This window comes from Doryrhamphus excisus, chromosome 18 (assembly GCF_030265055.1).
Source record: "Doryrhamphus excisus isolate RoL2022-K1 chromosome 18, RoL_Dexc_1.0, whole genome shotgun sequence".
NCBI classification, from domain to species: Eukaryota; Metazoa; Chordata; class Actinopteri; order Syngnathiformes; family Syngnathidae; genus Doryrhamphus; species Doryrhamphus excisus.
The window spans coordinates 2092836-2113323 of NC_080483.1; the positions used below are offsets into that span (position 1 = coordinate 2092836).

At 41.0% G+C, this 20488-nt stretch overlaps 1 protein-coding gene across 1 annotated transcript; it reads right to left on the reverse strand.

Annotated features, from left to right (window-relative positions):
* Positions 1-3417: 3417 nt before the first annotated feature.
* Positions 3418-18642, reverse strand: strip1 (striatin interacting protein 1). Its single transcript, XM_058054188.1, has 20 exons — positions 18483-18642; positions 17177-17246; positions 15719-15793; positions 15498-15632; positions 14883-15003; positions 13617-13792; positions 13408-13535; positions 13126-13308; positions 11210-11430; positions 11076-11141; positions 10918-10981; positions 10779-10850; positions 10102-10176; positions 9053-9150; positions 8849-8975; positions 6912-7012; positions 6771-6837; positions 6566-6670; positions 6290-6494; positions 3418-5167 (listed from the first exon to the last, which is right to left on the reverse strand). Exons 1-20 carry the CDS (start codon positions 18621-18623, stop codon positions 4920-4922), a joined length of 2478 nt encoding a protein of 825 aa, XP_057910171.1. The 5' UTR covers positions 18624-18642; the 3' UTR covers positions 3418-4919.
* Between the last annotated feature and the right edge of the window lie 1846 nt (positions 18643-20488).

The following is a 20488-nucleotide window of genomic DNA, read 5'->3' on the forward strand; positions in this document are numbered from 1 at the left end:
GTTTAGTCTGGTGACTTGAAAAAAAACTTAAGCGTGTCGAGTAAAAATGTCATTAACTCGTACTTTGACTTTCAAAACATACGTACTTTCGACTTGCAAAACACTGGACTACGAAGTCAAATACGGTAAAACCTCGGATATATCGGATTCAATTGTTCCCACTGGTTTTGTCCGATATAAGCGAAATCTGTTATATGCGTATACCGGAAAATGTCCGTTTGACGCATATATGGGATTTATATCCGGTATATGCGAAAATGGGATTTTATCCGTTATAAAAAGGCACTTCCTTGACTATGTTTCCAATGTACCTGGACGCGCAGGCAACGCTGCAAACGCTGCAAATGACGTTGTATAGCGGCCTGTCACGATTCGGCGAATCGGGAGCGCCACGATGCGGCCATCCGATATATGCCAGGGAAATTTCATGGAAATGCATTGGAACGGGACTGGATATTTTGTCCGAAATAGGCGAAATCCGTTATAAAAAAATCCGATATATGCAATGAATTTTTATTGGAAATGCATTACCGAAAAATCGGTTCTTTTTTATCTGTCCGTTGTGAGCGAATTTCCGATATATCCCAGTCCGATATATCCAAGGTTTACTGTATATTTTGTAAATTGCTGTGATAGAATCCATCCTTTTGTTTTGATGCTTATTTTGCACTGAACAGGAAGTCATTGTGTGCTGGTTTTAATGTCGTGTAAGTTATGTTTTTGGCGCATAAATTGAGATTTTAACATCGACAAATGCCGGAACTTTAACATGTTGGACTGGAAGTTGCTGAGCTGGTCAACATAAACGGGTTCCACTGTATCCCTTTTTTTTGGTATTGTGCAATTCCTGATCACTGGTTTTGTCCGATATAAGCGAAATCCGTTATATGCGTATACCGGAAAATGTCCGTTTTACGCATATATCGGATTTATATCCTGTATATGCGTAAATCGGATTTTATCCGTTATAAAAAGGCACTTCCTTGACTATGTTTCCAATGTACCTGGACGCGCAGGCAACGATATCGGAAATTCGCTCACAACGGCCACGATGCGGCCATCCGATATATGCGAGGGAAATTTCATGGAAATGCATTGGAACCGGACTGGAGATTTTGTCCGAAATAGGCGAAATCCGTTATAAAAAAATCCGATATATGCAATGAATTTTATTGGAAATGCATTACAGAAAAATCGGTTCTTTTTTATCTGTCCGTTGTGAGCGAATTTCCGATATATCCGAGTCCGATATATATCCGAGGTTTACTGTACATGAAACGCAAGCACAAAAGCTGCACATTAATAAAAGATTATTACACATTAGCTTAGCATAGCACCAATGTAATGTCGATGAAATGTCACTAAATTGCACAAACACATTTAAGTCCATGTGTATTGATTGTAAGGAACATAGCATAGCAGCTGCGGATTATTTATTACGAGGCAAATAACATTGATTTATTTTTTTTACATCACGACGTTTAAAGGATTATATTTATATTGCAGTACTGTATACGTAGATGTGAATTATATCATGTAGATATATAGGTGTAATGTATAGTGAACTGTATATTTACTATTTTGTGGCTTGTGTTCCTGTAGTTTCGGTATAGGTTCTGTAAATAACGACACGTAACGGCTTTATCGTTGTCGTTTATTTTGTCACCCTAAACGTAGCGTGCTAGATTGACTCGGATACACTTTCATGTTAGCATTTATTACGTTTGCTAAAGCAATAACAACCGCGGGAATGTGATTAAACGGAAGCAAAATGCAGGTTTTCAGTAGTCGGTACAAGAGCTTAGTATGTGTGTGTGTGTACTTTACATTGTAGACCCCCGCCGACTGCAGGGGTCTCGCTGAGCACATACTGTACTGTATATTCTCCTCAGTCATGATGATTGTATTATGATTATTAGCATTATTGTACAAAGAAAATGTGGTTTCACTCGTTATATTAAGAAAGATTAGAGTCATAAGATGAAATGTCTCGTAATAATAATAATAATAATAATAATAAAAGCACATTAAAGAAGTCCTATCCAGCTCATTTCAGTGGTTTTGTCAAATAATACTGGATTCCAGTGTGGCAATATATATATATATATATATATATATATATATATATATATAATACTTCATTAATCTGCATTGTTCTCCTCTTGGACGACATTCCAGGATATGAGCTTAGATTACTGCATGAAGTCAGTTATATGATAGCAATGATACTGCATAAAAAAGTTATCCTCTCATTCCGTGTGGAAGTGGTAAGTTTTTAAGTTTAAGTTTAAAGGATATAACTTGGTGGCTACCGTTTAGGTCGCTAGCTCTCTAGTTTGCGAGTTAGCATGTGTCACAAGACCCTGCCGTTGCGCAATATGTTGTAAATCAGGGGTCTCAAACACGCAGCCCGTGGGCCAAATGTGCCCCGCAGGACACTAGTTTGAGGCCCCCGCCTTGATATGAAAGTTTAATGTTAGTGCGGCCCGCGCAAGTTTGATATGGATGCTGTATGGTATCATGTACCCAGAAAAAATTATTACGTTTGATTCATGTTCATGTTAAAGGTTAAATAACTGTTAATAGTTATCCTCCCTATCCGTGTGGAAGTGGTAAGTTTTTGGCTATTTAAGTTGAAAGGAAATAACTTGAAGGCTACCGTTTAGGTCGCTAGCTCTCTAGTTTGCGAGTTAGCATGTGTCTCAAGACCAGGGGTCTCAAACACACGGCTCGCGGGCCAAATGTGGCCCGCAGGACACTAGTTTGAGGCCCCCGCCTTGATATGAACGTATAATGTCAGTGCGGCCCGCGCAAGTTTGATATGGATGCTGTATGGTATCATGTACCCAGAAAAAATTATTACGTTTGATTCATGTTCATGTTAAAGGTTAAATAACTGTTAATAGTTATCCTCCCTATCCGTGTGGAAGTGGTAAGTTTTTGGCTATTTTAGTTTAAAGGAAATAACTTGAAGGCTACCGTTTAGGTCGCTAGCTCTCTAGTTTGCGAGTTAGCATGTGTCTCAAGACCCTGCAGTTGCGCAATATGTTGTAAATAAAAAGAGTATAAAAAAGTTATCCTCCCATTCCGTGTGGAAGTGGTAAGTTTTTGACTTCTTAACCCTTTAAGCAGGCTGCACAGCGGTTGAGTGGTTAGCGCGCAGGCCTCACAGCCAAGTTCAGTTCCACCCTCGGCTATGTCTGTTTTTCTACGGGTACTCCGTTTTTTTCCTCCCACATTCCAAAAACATGCTAGGTTCATTGCAGACTCCAAATTGTCCATAGGTATGAAATGTGAACGTGAATGGTTGTTTGTCTATATGTGCCCTGTGATTGGCTGGCCACCAGTCCTCGCCTGAAGACAGCTGGGATAGGCTCCAGCACCCCCGCGACCCTCGTGAGGATAAAATGACTTGGATGAATGAGAATATTCACAGATAGATACTATATTTCTATTTATGGGATACTAGTGGTAATAATAGCAGTGGAGGGAGGCAGCAATGGTGTTGATGATGGCTGGGTTTGCTTGAGACATGAGGAAGAGTATCAGTAGTGGATGAGACATTTTGATGAGTCAAATTCTGATCCTGGTGATGTTACACTATGCACTATGAGATCAGTGAATATACTCACATAAATGTTTGATTATTGATATTAATAATTTTTCTCTCTATTTTCAAGCTCCAATTTTTTTGAATGGAAATGTCGAAACTGAAAAAAGAAGAAATACATTCAAATGAAAATTTTCCGTTTCTAAAAATTGGATCCCATATCGCAGAAATTCATTTATCACGGTGAGTGTGGAACAAATTAACCGCTATCAACAAAAGTGGAAAAAATACTGAAGAAAGAGTGACGATGAGGTCGGTTTTAAGCTCCCTGAAAACTAAACAATCCTCCCATTTTACAGTTCTTACATCCAAAAAGAAAAATATATGGCAAATATGGCTGCCATTGTAAACAAAAAAGTCCCAAGTTGGTGAAAGTGTTGCTCAGATGTATTAATTCTTCAATACTGGTGAGACCTTGAAGCAACCAGCCAAGCTTGGTGGACAAATGGCTCCCCCCGGTGGAGTAAGTCAGTACTGCACCACATGTACAAACCGCGCAAAAAACAAAACTTGCAACTTGGAAAAAAAAATATACAATATTCAAATATTTATTGGTTGATTAATAGTAAGAAAAAATGCTGTAGAATCGACCGTATATGATTTTCAAATGTGTCAATCAAGATAAAATAAATCCTGATTATGAATATGTTGTGCCACTTACAAGCAATATTCCACTTTCCCCACATTTGAAATAATTACAAATAAACAAAAAAAAAACACATGTAGAAAAAAAGGAAAAAATAATTATGGACCAGGAGTTTAAAATTAATGCATAAACCCATTTTTCATTTACAGAACCAAACACATTTAGATTTCATTAGGAGTTATTTGCATCTGTGGGCAAACAAACAAAGCAAGTAAAATTCTAAGCATATGTAAACATACATCTGCAACTTATTGGATTTGCAAATATGGAAATTATTATTTTTTTTTTTACAAAGCTCCTATGACGAATGTGGAATGTGTCATTTATTAAAACATCTTAAATGCTGTAAAACACCTAAAACCGACCCACACTCCCCGGCATGAGTTGAACAGTTAAAACTCGTATTTATTCTAAGCACATGTATTTAAAATGGGGGCGTGTATGTGACTATAGTACACTTGCAACGGCGTGGTGGCATGTTAAACGGAAATCATCTTGGAAACAAGTCAGAATTACGACATTACTAGAACCCTCAAGGTCGAATCAAGGAATTTGTTTGCTAATCCTCCCCCGGTGCGGAAGCGTGTGATCACCGAGTGTGCTGGGTTACCTGAATGCCACGTTCAAGGAATCTGGTCGTCAATAAAAAGTCGTCTGAAAGTCTCACTGTAGCAGTTCCTCCCACGAAATGGGTTTGGAGAAGACCTCTCGTTCCAGCCAGAGGTCGTAGTTCATTTGGAAGTCTTCGGGCAGCTCCACACGCTGGCCCAGGACACTTTGCAGACAGTTGTCCACGGGCAGGAAGTCCGGGTTGTTGTGAGTCTTGTCATAGCGGCGACTGTTGAAGCGCTCGATGTTGGCCCGCAGCGCACACTCCTCGGCCTGAAAGTCCCAGGGACGGGCGTCCAGATCTGCTTAGGATAAACAGTCCACATTTGCAAGTGCAACGAAAGGCAGAAATGTGGATTGAATGTGATTTAGTGGAAGGTATTCACACTATACATGATCTCCATGACATATGGATGCTGTATGGTATCATGTACCCAGAAAAAATTATTACGTTTGATTCATGTTCATGTTAAAGGTTAAATAACTGTTAATAGTTATCCTCCCTATCCGTGTGGAAGTGGTAAGTTTTTGGCTATTTAAGTTGAAAGGAAATAACTTGGAGGCTACCGTTTAGGTCGCTAGCTCTCTAGTTTGCAAGTTAGCATGTGTCTCAAGACCAGGGGTCTCAAACACACGGCTCGCAGGCCAGATGTGGCCCGCAGGACACTAGTTTGAGGCCCCCGCCTTGATATGAAAGTTTAATGTTAGTGCGGCCCGCGCAAGTTTGATATGGATGCTGTATGGTATCATGTACCCAGAAAAAATTATTACGTTTGATTCATGTTCATGTTAAAGGTTAAATAACTGTTAATAGTTATACTCCCTATCCGTGTGGAAGTGGTAAGTTTTTGGCTATTTAAGTTGAAAGGAAATAATTTGGAGGCTACTGTTTAGGTCGCTAGCTCTCTAGTTTGCAAGTTAGCATGTGTCTCAAGACCAGGGGTCTCAAACACACGGCTCGCAGGCCAGATGTGGCCCGCAGGACACTAGTTTGAGGCCCCCACCTTGATATGAAAGTTTAATGTTAGTGCGGCCCGCGCAAGTTTGATATGGATGCTGTATGGTATCATGTACCCAGAAAAAGTAAGTTTTTGGCTATTTAAGTTTAAAGGATATAACTTGGTGGCTACCGTTTAGGTCGCTAGCTCTCTAGTTTGCGAGTTAGCATGTGGCACAAGACCCTGCCGTTGCGCAATATGTTGTAAGTCAGGGGTCTCAAACACGCGGCCCGTGGGCCAAATGCGCCCCGCAGGACACTAGTTTGAGGCCCCCGCCTTGATATAAAAGTTTAATGTTAGTGCGGCCCGCATACAAAAATCTGTATCGGCATCGAAACCATATCGGTCGATCCCTCGTCTTAATGATCAGGCGTGTTGGATTAGACGTGTCGCTATCAACTCTTACCGTGCCGTAAGACAACTCACCGTTTCCGTAGGCCCAGTCGTCGTTAAGCCGGTGTCGCACCTTCTGGTAGATGGCCGACATGGTCTTCATGTTGCTCTTCCTCCACTGGCGGCCAAGATATTTGGTCTGCACTTTAAGCAGCTTGAGGACGTAGAGCTGCATCATGGCCTGCTTGACCTTCAGCGCCCTCTTCAGGATGGGAGCAGACTTAAACACCACCAGCATCTGGGAGACAAAAGATTTTGTCACGGTGCTGGGATCAATTCTTTTCAAGCTATTGGAAGAGTGCTCCTCACCATCGTCCTGGAATGCTTCCACTTGGTCAGTTTATTGAGGATCCTCAGCAGGTTGATGCAAGAGAACAGGTTCCTCCAGCAAAACTGATTGTTGTCTCCGGCTTCCTGCAGAGGAATCAGCAATAAATATCGTTGATGAACGCAAACGCTTCACTCCAGCACAACAAACACGAGCAGAAGAACAGGTGAGACTGGAAAAACTTGCCAAACTCTCCGCCGTTAATTCAGGGAGCTCGTGCACCACGCAGTACGGGAAGTCCAGCACGGAGATGCTACGGAGGGGAAAAAGAAAACTGAATACATGAGCACTCTGGTTTCTGAGGAGTCACGTGTTTGAATGAAGTACCTGTTCTTGGCTGTGATGTAAGACATGATGTTCTGGTTGAAGAACTTCAAAATGAGGGGGATGCAGTTGGCAAACACCAGGTGTTGAGCCATGTACTCAAACTGAGAAGACATATAATAATAATAACTAGAACATTCCCGCGGAAATTTTGATGGACTGGCCACCTGTGCTGTGAACCTCGGGCCCGGTGTGCCAACGGCTACCGCGGTAGCACCTAGCAAGAAAGCCTCAAGTACGGAAAAGGTTGATGCAGTCCCATAGTGTCCCCACATCATGCCAAGTGTGTATTTGCCTTTAAACTTGAGTAAATTAGCTACAATGCTAACATGCTAACGGCTACCGTGCTAACACGTAGCAAAACAGCCTCAGGTCCTGAAAAGTTTGGGGCAGTCCTACAGTGTCCCCACATCATGCCATGTGTGTATTTTCCTTTAGACATGAGTAAATTAGCTAAAATGCTAACATGCCAACAGTCATCATGCTAGCACCTAGCAAGAGGGCCTCAAGTTTAGAAAGAACCAAGGTTGTCCTATAACCTCTCCACATCATGACATGTGCTTAGTAGCCTTTAGGCATGAGTAAATTAGCTTAAATGCTAACAGTCATCATGCTAGCACTTAGCAAGAGAGCCTTACGTTAAAAAAGTGCCTGGGTTGTCCTGTAACCTCCCTAAATCATGCCATGTGTGTATTATACTTTAGACATGAGTAAATTAGCTTAAATGCTAACATGCTAACGGCTACCCTGCTAGCACCTAGCAAGATGGCCTCAAGTTTAGAAACTACAAAGGTTGTCCTATAACCTCCCTATATCATGCCATGTGTGTATTTGCCTTTAAATGTGAGTAAATTAGCTTAAATGCTAACATGCTAACAGTCGTCATGTTAGCACCTAGCAAGAGAGCCTCAAGTTTAGAAAGTGCCAAGGTTGTCCTATAACCTCCCTACATCATGCCATGTGTGTATTTGCCTTTAGACATGAGTAAATTAGCTTAAATGCTAACGGCTACCCTGCGAGCACCTAGCAAGATGGCCTCAAGTTTAGAAACTACAAAGGTTGTCCTATAACCTCCCTATATCATGCCATGTGTGTATTTGCCTTTAAACGTGAGTAAATGAGCTGAAATGCTAACATGCTAACAGTTATCATGCTAGCACCTAGCAAGAGAGCCTCAAGTTTAGAAAGTGCCAAGGTTGTCCTATAACCTCCCGACATCATGCCATGTGTCTATTTGCCTTTAGAAATGAGTAAATTAGCTAAAATGCTAACATGCTAACAGTCATCATGCTAGCACCTAGCAAGAGGGCCTCAAGTTTTGAAAGTGCCAAGGTTGTCCTATAACCTTCCTACATCATGCCATGTGTGTATTTGCCTTTAGACATGAGTAAATTAGCTAAAATGCTAACATGCTAGCAATTAGCATTTAGCCAGAGAGAGTTCAGACATTTATCTCAAAAATGAGCCATCAATCACGTTTCTACGTGGCCGTATGGCTGAGCTAAAAGGCTGTGAAAAGTCTGTAAATTCTCGTTTTCTATGTGCTGTTCTAAAAATAGAACAGCGTCTCCCTAATCTAGTGGCCCATTTTTTAACGTTTTCGTTAATAGCGTCGCCATGGTTACACAAAACTTTCCAAAAATTAAATACCACTGTAGTCCCGAGCGCCACGTTTCCGGCGGTGTAACATGTGTGGGGGTCCTTCTTGCGGTTTTGGCCGCATTACGCGCGTAGCCAGCCCATAATAACAATATGGGCTTGCTCAGTAATGCAAGCCCCATAGACAGCCCCATAGTCTATGGGGCTTGCATTACTGAGCAAGCCCATAATAAAGTTGACACTCGTCTGTCTGATGTGGACATAAGCACTTGTTGGCAAAATTGTGGGAATAGACGTCCCACTGTATTTATGATACAAATGAGGCGTATTGATCCAAGTACCTGGTAGATGTGGTTGAGTTTGAAGTGTTTGAGGAGCAGCAGCAGGATGGCAGAGATGGCCTTCACAATGATCTCCTTGTGTCGATTGACATCAACACCCAGTTTCATGCTTTGCAACACCGTGGTCCTGTAGAGTACAAAACATAATTTAAAAAAATCCTGCATTGGAAGCGATAATGACAAGCAAAAAGATGCGTCACTCACGGCATCTCCTCCGGCAGCACGTCCGCCAAGATGTTGATGGAATCCGTCTTGGCTTTGGAGGTGGGAGCCGCCGCAAGGAGAATCTTCAACAGGGCGATCTGAAGTCCAACGAGACAATCACTGATTTGATTCATGTTCATGTTAAAGGTTAAATAACTGTTAATAGTTATCCTCCCTATCCGTGTGGAAGTGGTTGGAACATTTGGTTAGTAGTGACATCTAGTGGCCAGTGTTGACAGTTCATCAACATCTGTTAGTTCAGGGGTCTCAAACACGCGGACACTACTTTGAGGCCCCCGCCTTGATATGAAAGTTTAATGTTAGTGCGGCCCGCGCAAGTTTGATATGGATGCTGTATGGTATCATGTACCCAGAAAAAATTATTACGTTTGATTCATGTTCATGTTAAAGGTTAAATAACTGTTAATAGTTATCCTCCCTATCCGTGTGGAAGTGGTAAGTTTCTGGCTATTTAAGTTGAAAGGAAATAACTTGAAGGCTACCGTTTAGGTCGCTAGCTCTCTAGTTTGCGAGTTAGCATGTGTCTCAAGACCCTGCAGTTGCGCAATATGTTGTAAATAAAAAGAGTATAAATGTGACTATAGTTGTGTTTTGTCATGTCTACAGGGCTCTAATAATGCTTTGTTCATTTTAATATGAAAAAAATCATTTGTCTACCCACCAACTATATGTGGTTTCTTAAGTTTTTATTATTTGCTGTTTTATTATTATTATTATTATATTTATTACTGATTGATTTTCTTTATTCTTGATTTGTTTATTTATTTATCATCTTATTTTGTGCAGAAAAATAAAAATTAAGATATTTGAGAACAGTGGAATGTTTTATCAGAGCTTTTATTGTAGAAAATCGGAACCAAAGCACTGAAAAGTTTGTATATTTTTCTGTTTTTTTTTTTGGAAAACCTGATGCAGCCCAGCCTTGCCCAGACCCTAGCTCCAGTGGCCCCCAGGTAAATTGAGTTTGAGACCCCTGGTGTACAACCTGCATGTACATACATTTGGCTGCCCACCGTGAGAATACTAACCATGTACTGAGGTAACGTGGGCAGGATTCCCTGATAGAGCAACTCGGTGGCACACACCTCCACTTCTTCTTCACCCTAATAAGCGGCAAGGGCACACAAACACATGCTCACATGGCCCACCAAGAACATCTGGTACTGCATTTCAATAATACAGTAAACCTCGGATATATCGGATTCAATTGTTCCCACTGGTTTTGTCCGATATAAGCGAAATCCGTTATATGCGTATACCGGAAAATGTCCGTTTTACGCCCATATCGGATTTATATCCGGTTTATGCGTGAATCGGATTTTATCCGTTATAAAAAGGCACTTCCTTGACTATGTTTCCAATGTACCTGGACGCGCAGGCAACGCTGCAAACGCTGCAAATGACGTCGTATAGCGGCCTGTCACGATTCGGCGAATCGGAGCGCCACGATGCGGCCATCCGATATATGCGAGGGAAATTTCATGGAAATGCATTGGAACGGGACTGGAGATTTTGTCCGAAATAGGCGAAATCCGTTATAAAAAATCCGATATATGCAATGAATTTTTATTGGAAATGCATTACAGAAAAATCGGTTCTTTTTTTATCTGTCCGGTGTGAGCGAATTTCCGATATATCCGAGTCTGATATATCCGAGGTTTACTGTACTCTTATTATCCAATAGTGTCTAATAGATGCAACTCACCCCTGACAGAGGAGTTTTCTGAAACTCTTCCTCCTTTGTGATCTGAATCTCAGCTATGGAGACGTATTTATGCTGCAGAGAAGATGAAGTCCAATTCAGGAACGTTTGATGACGGAGTGTGTGGATAGTGACGCAATACCTGCTTTAGTGTCTTAATGCTCTCGTGAATGGGCCTGGGCAAGCCAACAACTGTGTCCGTGTCACTGTGAGACACACACACGAGGAAACACAGTTAAATAAATAGTAATATATAATACTGATACTGTGTAGTCGCAATACAAATCAAAATGGTATCACCTTCCAAGTGTGTAGCCAATAAATTTACTTCTGCTCGACTCCAGGAAGTTTTCTATGTCCTTTTCCCTAAGAGACAAAAACAGATCAAAAACACAATCTTTGGACTTTCTCCTGAGACAGCGAGTATAAAGTACCTGACTTTCGGGGCCCACGGAAGCCCCTTGGGAAAGGACACCCTCTCCGATGGAGGGTGAGGAATAGGCGGAGGCATGACCTCGTCTCTTTCCAGCGGGAAAGTCTCTGCCTCGATTGAGTTGTCGTTGTCGTCGTTATCCTCCTCATCCTCGCGGGGGTCGTCTGCCTTGTAAGGGTCTTTTTCATTGAAGGCGTCCAGGTTGTCCTGCTTGATCAGCGCCTTGAGGAGAAAAATAGTTGAGTAAATAAGGTGGCCAAAATATTAGAAACAGGTCTCACAGTGACGTGTGGACGGACGCTTCAATCGGTTCGCAAATCAAATCACATAACTTCCGATAAAACGTCCAAAACGTTTGTCTGCTTCATTGTTTATTATAAGTGCTTATTGTTTTTGCATGTCACAGACCAGATGTTCATCAAACGAATGTGAATATTAATATAAATATAAAACAACTGAACACAAAATGCAGTTTTTAAATTAAACTTTCGATTATTAGGGTAGCAAAAAACACTTATAATTAAATCACCCTGCTATCTTAATAAACTGCAGGGTTTAAATACATGTATTGTGTTCTTTATGCTATGATATGAAATACCTAAACCAGGGGTGGGCAAAATTTTTGACTCGGGGGCCGCATTGATTTAACAAAATTCACGGGGGGGGGGGGGGGGGGGGGGCATACTATACATTTTACACGTAACAGTCCACCTGGAATTATGATCATGATCCCAGGTTGCATATTATTAATAATAATAATACACTTTATTTGTATAGCACTTTTCAAAATACTCAAAGACGCTTTACAGAAAAATGGACTTGAATAAAAGCAAGTAAACAGAGTAAAAGATACATTAAAATACAACATTCATTCGTTTATACTGCAGTTAAAACATGGGTAAAAGTGGGGCACAGCAGTCAAGTATAAAAGTTCATTCATTCATTCATTTTCTACCGCTTTTCCTCACAAGGGTCGCGGGGGGTGCTGGAGCCTATCCCAGCTGTCTTCTTCGGGCGAGAGGCAGGGTACACCCTGGACTGGTGGCCAGCCAATCACAGGGCACATATAGACAAACAACCATTCACACTCACATTCATACCTATGGACAATTTGGAGCCTAGCATGTTTTTTGGAATGTGGGAGGAAACCGGAGTACCCGGAGAAAACCCACGCATGCACGGGGAGAACACGCAAACTCCACACAGAGATGGCCGAGGGTGGAATTGAACCCTGGTCTCCTAGCTGTGAGGTCTGCACGCTAACCACACGACCCTGTGCCGCCAGTATAAAAAGTTAGACATTAAAAACAGATTTAAAGAGGTGGGTTTTTAGTTGTTTTTTTGAAACTGGGAAGGTCAGGGCAAACACGCAGCGAATGGGGCAAAGAGTTCCAGTAGGGTGGGGGCAGCAATGGAGAAGGCCCTGTCACCCCATTAAGTTTAAATGAAATACTTTGGAAAGAACGGGCGGGCCGTATTCTAACACTTGGCGGGCCGGATGTGGGCCCCCGGGCCGTAGTTTGCCCACCCCTGACCTAGACGCATTAGGTGAATTTGCAAAGTATCGATATCGCCGATACAATCTCAGTATAAAGACCGAAATCAGTGGTATCGCATAATACAAACCAATACACCAATACACCAATACATATGCGAGGGAAATTTCATGGAAATGCATTGGAACGGGACTGGAGATTTTGTCCGAAATAGGCAAAATCCGTTATAAAAAATCCGATATATGCAATGAATTTTTATTGGAAATGCATTACAGAAAAATCGGTTCTTTTTTATCTGTCCGTTGTGAGCGAATTTCCGATATATCCGAGTCCGATATATCCGAGGTTTACTGTATCTTAGTAGAATTTGCACTCATGAGATTGTACCTAATGAGTAGCTGACTTTCTGCAACATACGTACTTTGTGTTCACGCCGTGCACGTTTTTGCTGCTGCTCGATGAGGTCAGACGCCGACGCAGGCGGGGAAGCGGCTCTCATGCTGCGCACGACCCGAATACTGTCCTCCGGCAGAGGTGGAAGACCCAGGTTCTCACGTTTGTGGACCTTTATGCTCAGCAGCTGCTCGAAGCCTCCGAGTGTGAACTGAATGAAGACACGAGGATGTGACGGTCATCACAATCACAAAGGACGTAGATTACGACTATTGACAAGTTAACTGTAGCGGACGGTTCTATTCCTTACCAGTATGCTCTTCCACAGAAGCAGCAACACCTTCTTCATTGGGAAGTGGGGTGCGTGGCCACTGCAGAACTTTGTCACCATCCCGAAGAGCATAACCGCGATGGGCTCGTTGTTGAAGAGCGGGGAACCTGCATGAACAAAGATGGAAGGACCACGGTTGGACCCCACTGCAGGCACCATAACAGACCGAATGCTGCCACTAAACCCACCCAGTTCCACTCTGAAGGTTTCTCTGATGACTCTCCATTCAGGCAAGTCGGCGGGGTCCTCTTGCTGGATGGTTTCCACCATCAGGTACATGATGTTGATCAGCACCCTGAGATCTGTGCTGTCGGCGAGGGAGATGGCTGGTTTTCGAACCGCGCTGCTGCACGCGGCGCTGTTGCTAAGGGGAGAAAGACGAAAGTGAGTATGAAAGTTTAACGTTAGTGCGCCCCGCGCAAGTTTGATATGGATGCTGTATGGTATCATGTACCCAGAAAAAATTATTACGTTTGATTCATGTTCATAAATAACTGTTAATAATAGTTATCCTCCCTATCCGTGTGGAAGTGGTAAGTTTTTGGCTATTTCAGTTGAAAGGAAATAAACTTGAAGGCTACCGTTTAGGTCGCTAGCGCTCTAGTTTGCGAGTCAGCATGTGTCTCAAGACCAGGGGTCTCAAACACGTGGCCCGCGGGCCAAATGTGGCCCGCAGGACACTACTTTGAGGCCCCCGCCTCGATATGAAAGTTTAATGTTAGTGCGGCCCGCGCAAGTTTGATATGGATGCTGTATGGTATCATGTACCCAGAAAAAATTATTAAGTTTGATTCATGTTCATGTTAAAGGTTAAATAACTGTTAATAGTTATCCTCCCTATCCGTGTGGAAGTGGTAAGTTTTGGGCTATTTAAGTTGAAAGGAAATAACTTGAAGGCTACCGTTTAGGTCGCTAGCTCTCTAGTTTGCGAGTTAGCATGTGTCTCAAGACCCTGCAGTTGCGCAATATGTTGTAAATAAAAAGAGTATAAATGTGATTATAGTCGTGTTTTGTCATGTCTACAGGGCTCTAATAATGCTTTGTTCATTTTAATGTGAAAAAAATCATTTGTCTACCCACCAACTATATGTGCTTTCTTAAGTTTTTATTATTATTATTAAATTTATTATTACTGATTGATTGATTTTCTTTATTCTTGATTTGTTTATTTATTTTGCATATGTGGGTTTTCTCCGGGTACTCCGGTTTCCTCCCACATTCCAAAAACATGCTAGGTTAATTAGCAACTCCAAATTGTCCATAGATATGAATGTGAGTGTGAATGGTTGTTTGTCTATATGTGCCCTGTGATTGGCTGGCGACCAGTCCAGGGTGTACCCAGCCTCTCGCCTAAAGACAGCTGGGATAGGCTCCAGCACCCCCCGCGACCCTCGTGAGGAAAAGCGGTAGAAAATGAATGAATGAATGTATGAGAAAACCAATGGAAGACCTACTCGATTTCCATATTGAGCAGTTCCACCAGAGCCGAAAAGGTCCCAACTTCCAGCAGCAGGAAGGTGTTGTATCTCATCCAGTGCTGCACTTCAGCCTCAGAGCTGCACTCGCCAAACGTCCCTACGCGGTAACAAAAACAATCAGTACACCACTATGTACATCTGTGTAATACTTGCTTTTTATAGTCAGTATAGTTACTCCAGACCCCATTCATTGTGCAATATCTGATCTGCAATATTAAGGCTCTAAATGCAATATACTAAGTTCTATGTGAAGTATTTCCATAATGCCTCATATTAACTCTCTAACAAGATCTCAGTGTATAGACTGGTCATATATCTCATCTCGTTTCATATTATCTACATACTGTATTGTATATAACTCTGGGAAAAACTGTTGATTTTGTTAATACTTGGGTTGTTTATATTGTTTATTTTTCTATATTGTGTATTTTGTACTGCTTAACTGACTCTGTACTCTTGCTGATGTGCAATACAAATTTCCCCACTGAATCTTATCTTAATCTTATCTTATTAACATAAACCGCATCTTTAAACTCAGGCTTCAGGATCACGTCATCCTTCAGCGAAGGAAAGGGGTACAAGTCAACTGACCCTGAACCATGTAGAGAATGGCTCGAGCCACCTTCAGTCTCTTGTCACGTGCGGTCACCTCCAAACCGTCCAGCAGCCGCATGGCGTGAGCCCTGTGGCGAGGCGCATCAAGCTCGGTCCACTTCTTATCAGACACTGATGAACCAAATGCAGAAGATTGGAGCATGTTTAGTTCTTTTTTTTTTTAAACATTAATATACATATGTGTGTGGCGTACAAACCATGTGGTCTGAATTCCTCCTCAAAGCATTTCCTGTTGAGGGGAAACTCTGGTCCTTCAGTGTAACTGTAGAGCTCTGCAACAACGATTTAAAAATCAGTGCTGACACAAGTACAGTAGATAATAATAATAATAATAGTGTTTTGTTTTTATCTTTTTAGTCATATTTTTTGCTATTGGTCTTCAGTTTTTAACTCCAGTGTTATGTTTTATCTTTTAGTCCAGGGGTGCTCATTAAGTCGATCACGATCTACCGGTCGATCGCGGCGTGACATTAAAAAAATATCATCCCAGCATCAATGCCGTCACTTGATTGACATACAGGGCAGCCATTCAGATGACAACTGAATGTTGCCCTTCGGGCGACCAATCAAATCAAACAACGTCTCTAAGTGCAGCAGAACTTACGATGTCAGCCTATCATCCATCCCCGTTACTTGATTGACATACAGGACAACCAGTCAGATGACAACTGAATTTTGAACTTTAGGTCACCGCTCATGCGTAAACAACGATGCAAAGTGCTAAGCTAGTCGGCGAATTGCGTTAGGTTTTAAGCCCTCGCTAAAGTTTATGGTCACTAAAATGAGTGAAGGAGCTGGACCAAGTAAAAAGGCAAAAACTGGACCAAGTAAAAAGGCAAAAAACATATCACTTCCATACGGATATGGAATATTATACGGATATTATGATATGGATATTATCCATGACTGATAAACATTTGGAAGTGTGCTTGAGGCTGGCTATCAGCAGCTACTGTCCGGACTATGCATCCCTGGCTGGTTCAATTCAGTGCAAGTCATCAAAGTAAACTCAGGTAATTACAAAAAATGTTAATAGTTAATTATGCGTGTTTTGCAATATTGGCTCATTTGGTTATGTAAGGTACATCAACATACATTGTACGTACAAATAATCCTCAATACATTTGAAAATAAGTAAATGTTTTGCATTTTTGTAGTGGGTAGATCATTTTGACTCGGTCATTTTAAAAGTAGCTCGCATGCTGAAAAAGTGTGAGCACCCCTGTTTTAGTCCTATTTAGTGTTTCATCGGGGGGGGTCCTCCACACTGGGGGCTGTTCGGGTATGCTGAGAGGGTGCCATCCTTGGGTCCCTTCGACACGGCCGGCTCGGGGTTCCTCCCTTTAATGTGGGGGTCCGCCCGTTTAATGGAGTCGGGGGGCACCGGGTGCTGGTCCTCCGATGGCACGGGCCTGCAGCTCCTCCCAGTGTGGACGGCCCCAAAGGTGGCGTTTCCTTGTTCCTCAGTACCATGCCATGTCTCCCTACTGTGTGTGTGTGTGGGGGTCTAGTATGGAGGGGATTTCTTTTTGCTTCATTGTTTTCCTTTTTAATTGTGGAAATTGTTTTAACTCTGGAAAGCACTTTGTGTTGCATCTCCTTGCAGGAAAAGTGCTATACAAATAAAGTTGATTTGATTTGAATAAAGGACTTACCCGACAGTTCTGCAGCCCACTTGTCCGTGTCCGCATATTCAAACTCAAGGTCTGGAGACTCAGAAAGGCCCTACAAGGCACATTTACAACATCAATGTTGTGTTCACACTAATGTATGCAGCATGGTTGATGAGCATCAAAATAATAACAGAATAACGACATACAGTAAATCTCGGATATATCGGAAATTCGCTCACAACGACAGATAAAAAAGAACCGATTTTTCTGTAATGCATTTCCAATAAAAATTCATTGCATATATCGGATTTTTTATAACGGATTTCGCAGATGTTAATAAACTTGAATTTTATTGGGTAATATTAGTGTAAAGATTACTATAGGGGTGTTATTTCATGTCTAGAGGGCTCTAAGAATATTAAAAACCAGGTTGTTTTTGCTGTAAATATCACAGTCGGGTCTGGAACCAATTAACCACAGTAAACAAGGGATTACTTTATTTATTTATTTATTATTGTAATAATATTTTTAGTTATTATTATTTATGCATTATATTCTTATTACTTTTTAATTATTATTATTAAGTATTACTATTAGTATTTTTAAAAATAAAAAAAATCACTGTTTTTTCAAGCCTTAAAAACTGTAGCTGGACATAGAAACCTTTGCATTTATTAATTTATGAAATGTTAATAATTATTGGGTAATATTAGTGTAAAGATTACTATAGGGGTGTTATTTCATGTCTAGAGGGCTCTGATATTAAAAACAGGTAGTTTTTGTTCTTTTTTTTTCATTATTTTTTAATAGACGTGTCTGCGCCTACTTCACATTGACGTTTATGCGCTTTTGTCCCTGCCGGCCACCGTAAAGTGAACAAAACTATGACATCATGTATACAAATGAAATCAAAGACAATGTTAATATGGTAGAAAGTGACTAACACATTCTAGTTGGTACAACGAAGCAACTATAATTAAGCGTATAATTTATTTATTATCATTTATTTAAAGTGGATACCTTCAACAGGTAGAGAGCTTCAACTAGCAAGCTCGCTAGCTAGTAGCGTCATGCTAGCCTATGCTAAGAAAGGTATATAAAACTGGTATGTTTCACTGTTGAAGTGACAGTGAAACATCAACTGCAACACTAATAGAGAACCGTGTTTAAAAAAAAGCGTTGGCACTTAAATTGTGTTTAAAAAGTGTCAAAAATGCCACTTCACTGTAACCGAGCTAGCTAACTGTGGTGTATAGCGGCGACAAAATGGCCTACCCCCGTTTGTTGTCTGCTGCGAAAAATATGTCATAAACTATAATGTAATTTTCACAAATGTGTATGTACTTACCTCTGAATCCTTCCTCTGGTTGCGAGTGAATTCCCCTCGGCTCTTGTTCGGCACCATCGCTCTCTGTTTGTTGTTTACAGCTAGCCCACCGCCGTTTCCACCGACCTCCATTTTTTTTGGTGAGGGAGGGCTAAATCTCATCTCGCGAGATGAGATTATGTTTACGATACTACACAATGCCATTTACATTGATATTTTTTTATATTTATGCTTTATTTTGTTTTTATATACACAAATATGGAAAAGATACAATAATACTTTATTACAATAATTAGTATTAAGTGTTTTTGGCTATAGTGGGATCAAATACTTATTTCCTTCAATGAAATAAAACTGAATTAAAATATATTCTTTGAAGTTATTTTCTGGATTTTTTTTTTTATATTTTGTCTCTCCATGTTAGAATACCTTTACAATTAAAAGGTATGGAACAGGGGTCTCAAACTCAATTTATTTGGGAGCCACTGGAGCTAGGGTCTTGGTGGGACTGGGCCGCATTAGGTTTTCCAAAAAAAAAAAAAAAACGCATTTATTAAAAACAGAAAAATGAATAAACTTTGCTTTGGTTCTGATTTTCTACAATAAAAGCTCTGATAAAACATTCCACTGTTCTCAAATATCTTAATTTTTATTTTTCTACACAAAATAAGATGAAAAATAAATAAATCAAGAATAAAGAAAATCAATTAGTAATAAATAAATATAATAATAATAATAAAAACTTAAGAAAGCACATATAGTTGGTGGGTAGACAAATGATTTTTTTCAGATTAAAATGAACAAAGCATTATTAGAGCCCTGTAGACATGACAAAACACGACTATAGTCACATTTATACTCTTTTTATTTACAACATATTGCGCAACTGCAGGGTCTTGAGACACATGCTAACTCGCAAACTAGAGAGCTAGCGACCTAAACGGTAGCCTTCAAGTTATTTCCTTTCAACTTCAATAGCAAAAAACTTACCACTTCCACACGGATAGGGAGGATAACTATTAACAGTTATTTAACCTTTAACATGAACATGAATCAAACGTAATCATTTTTTCTGGGTACATGATACCATACAGCATCCATATCAAACTTGCGCGGGCCGCACTAACATTAAACTTTCATATCGAGGCGGGGGCCTCAAACTAGTGTCCTGCGGGCCACATTTGGCCCGCGAGCCGTGTGTTTGAGACCCCTGGTCTTGAGACACATGCTAACTCGCAAACTAGAGAGCTAGCGACCTAAACGGTAGCCTCCAAGTTATTTCCTTTCAACTTAAATAGCCAAAAACTTACCACTTCCACACGGATAGGGAGGATAACTATTAACAGTTATTTAACCTTTAACATGAACATGAATCAAACGTAATCATTTTTTCTGGGTACATGATACCATACAGCATCCGTATCAAACTTGCGGGGGCCGCACTAGCATTAAACTTTCATATCAAGGCGGGGGCCTCAAACTAGTGTCCTGCGGGCCACATTTGGCCCGCGGGCCACGTGTTTGAGACCCCTGGTCTTGAGACACATGCTAACTCGCTAACTAGAGAGCTAGCGACCTAAACGGTAGCCTTCAAGTTATTTCCTTTCAACTTAAATAACCAAAAACTTACCACTTCCACACGGATAGGGAGGATAACTATTAACAGTTATTTAACCTTTAACATGAACATGAATCAAACGTAATAATTTTTTCTGGGTACATGATACCATACAGCAGTGCGGGCCGCACTGACATTAAACTTTCATATCAAGGCGGGGGCCTCAAACTAGTGTCCTGCGGGCCACATTTGGCCCGCGGGCCGCATGTTTGAGACCCCTGGTATAGACTAATCATGTCACTGTATATTGGTATAAAGGGTACAAGGACAAAAACAATGGACTAAGTTACCAGCATTTTATTAAGGGGAATATGTGCACATCATTTTCCAGAATACGTATAGTATAGTTTTGTGTTTTAAAACTAAATCACAGTTGCAGTGTTCCACAGCCTATCATTAGTTCATTAAG

Excerpts from the sequence above, each read along its gene's own strand:
- strip1 (XM_058054188.1), bottom strand. The coding sequence starts at position 18,623 with ATGAGATTTAGCCCTCCCTCACCAAAAAAAATGGAGGTCGGTGGAAAC. Across the intron at positions 15,633-15,718 it reads GGAGGAATTCAGACCACATG|TGTCTGATAAGAAGTGGACC; the intron begins GTTTGTACGCCA and ends TTGGTTCATCAG. Across the intron at positions 6,671-6,770 it reads AATTAACGGCGGAGAGTTTG|GAAGCCGGAGACAACAATCA; the intron begins GCAAGTTTTTCC and ends ATTCCTCTGCAG.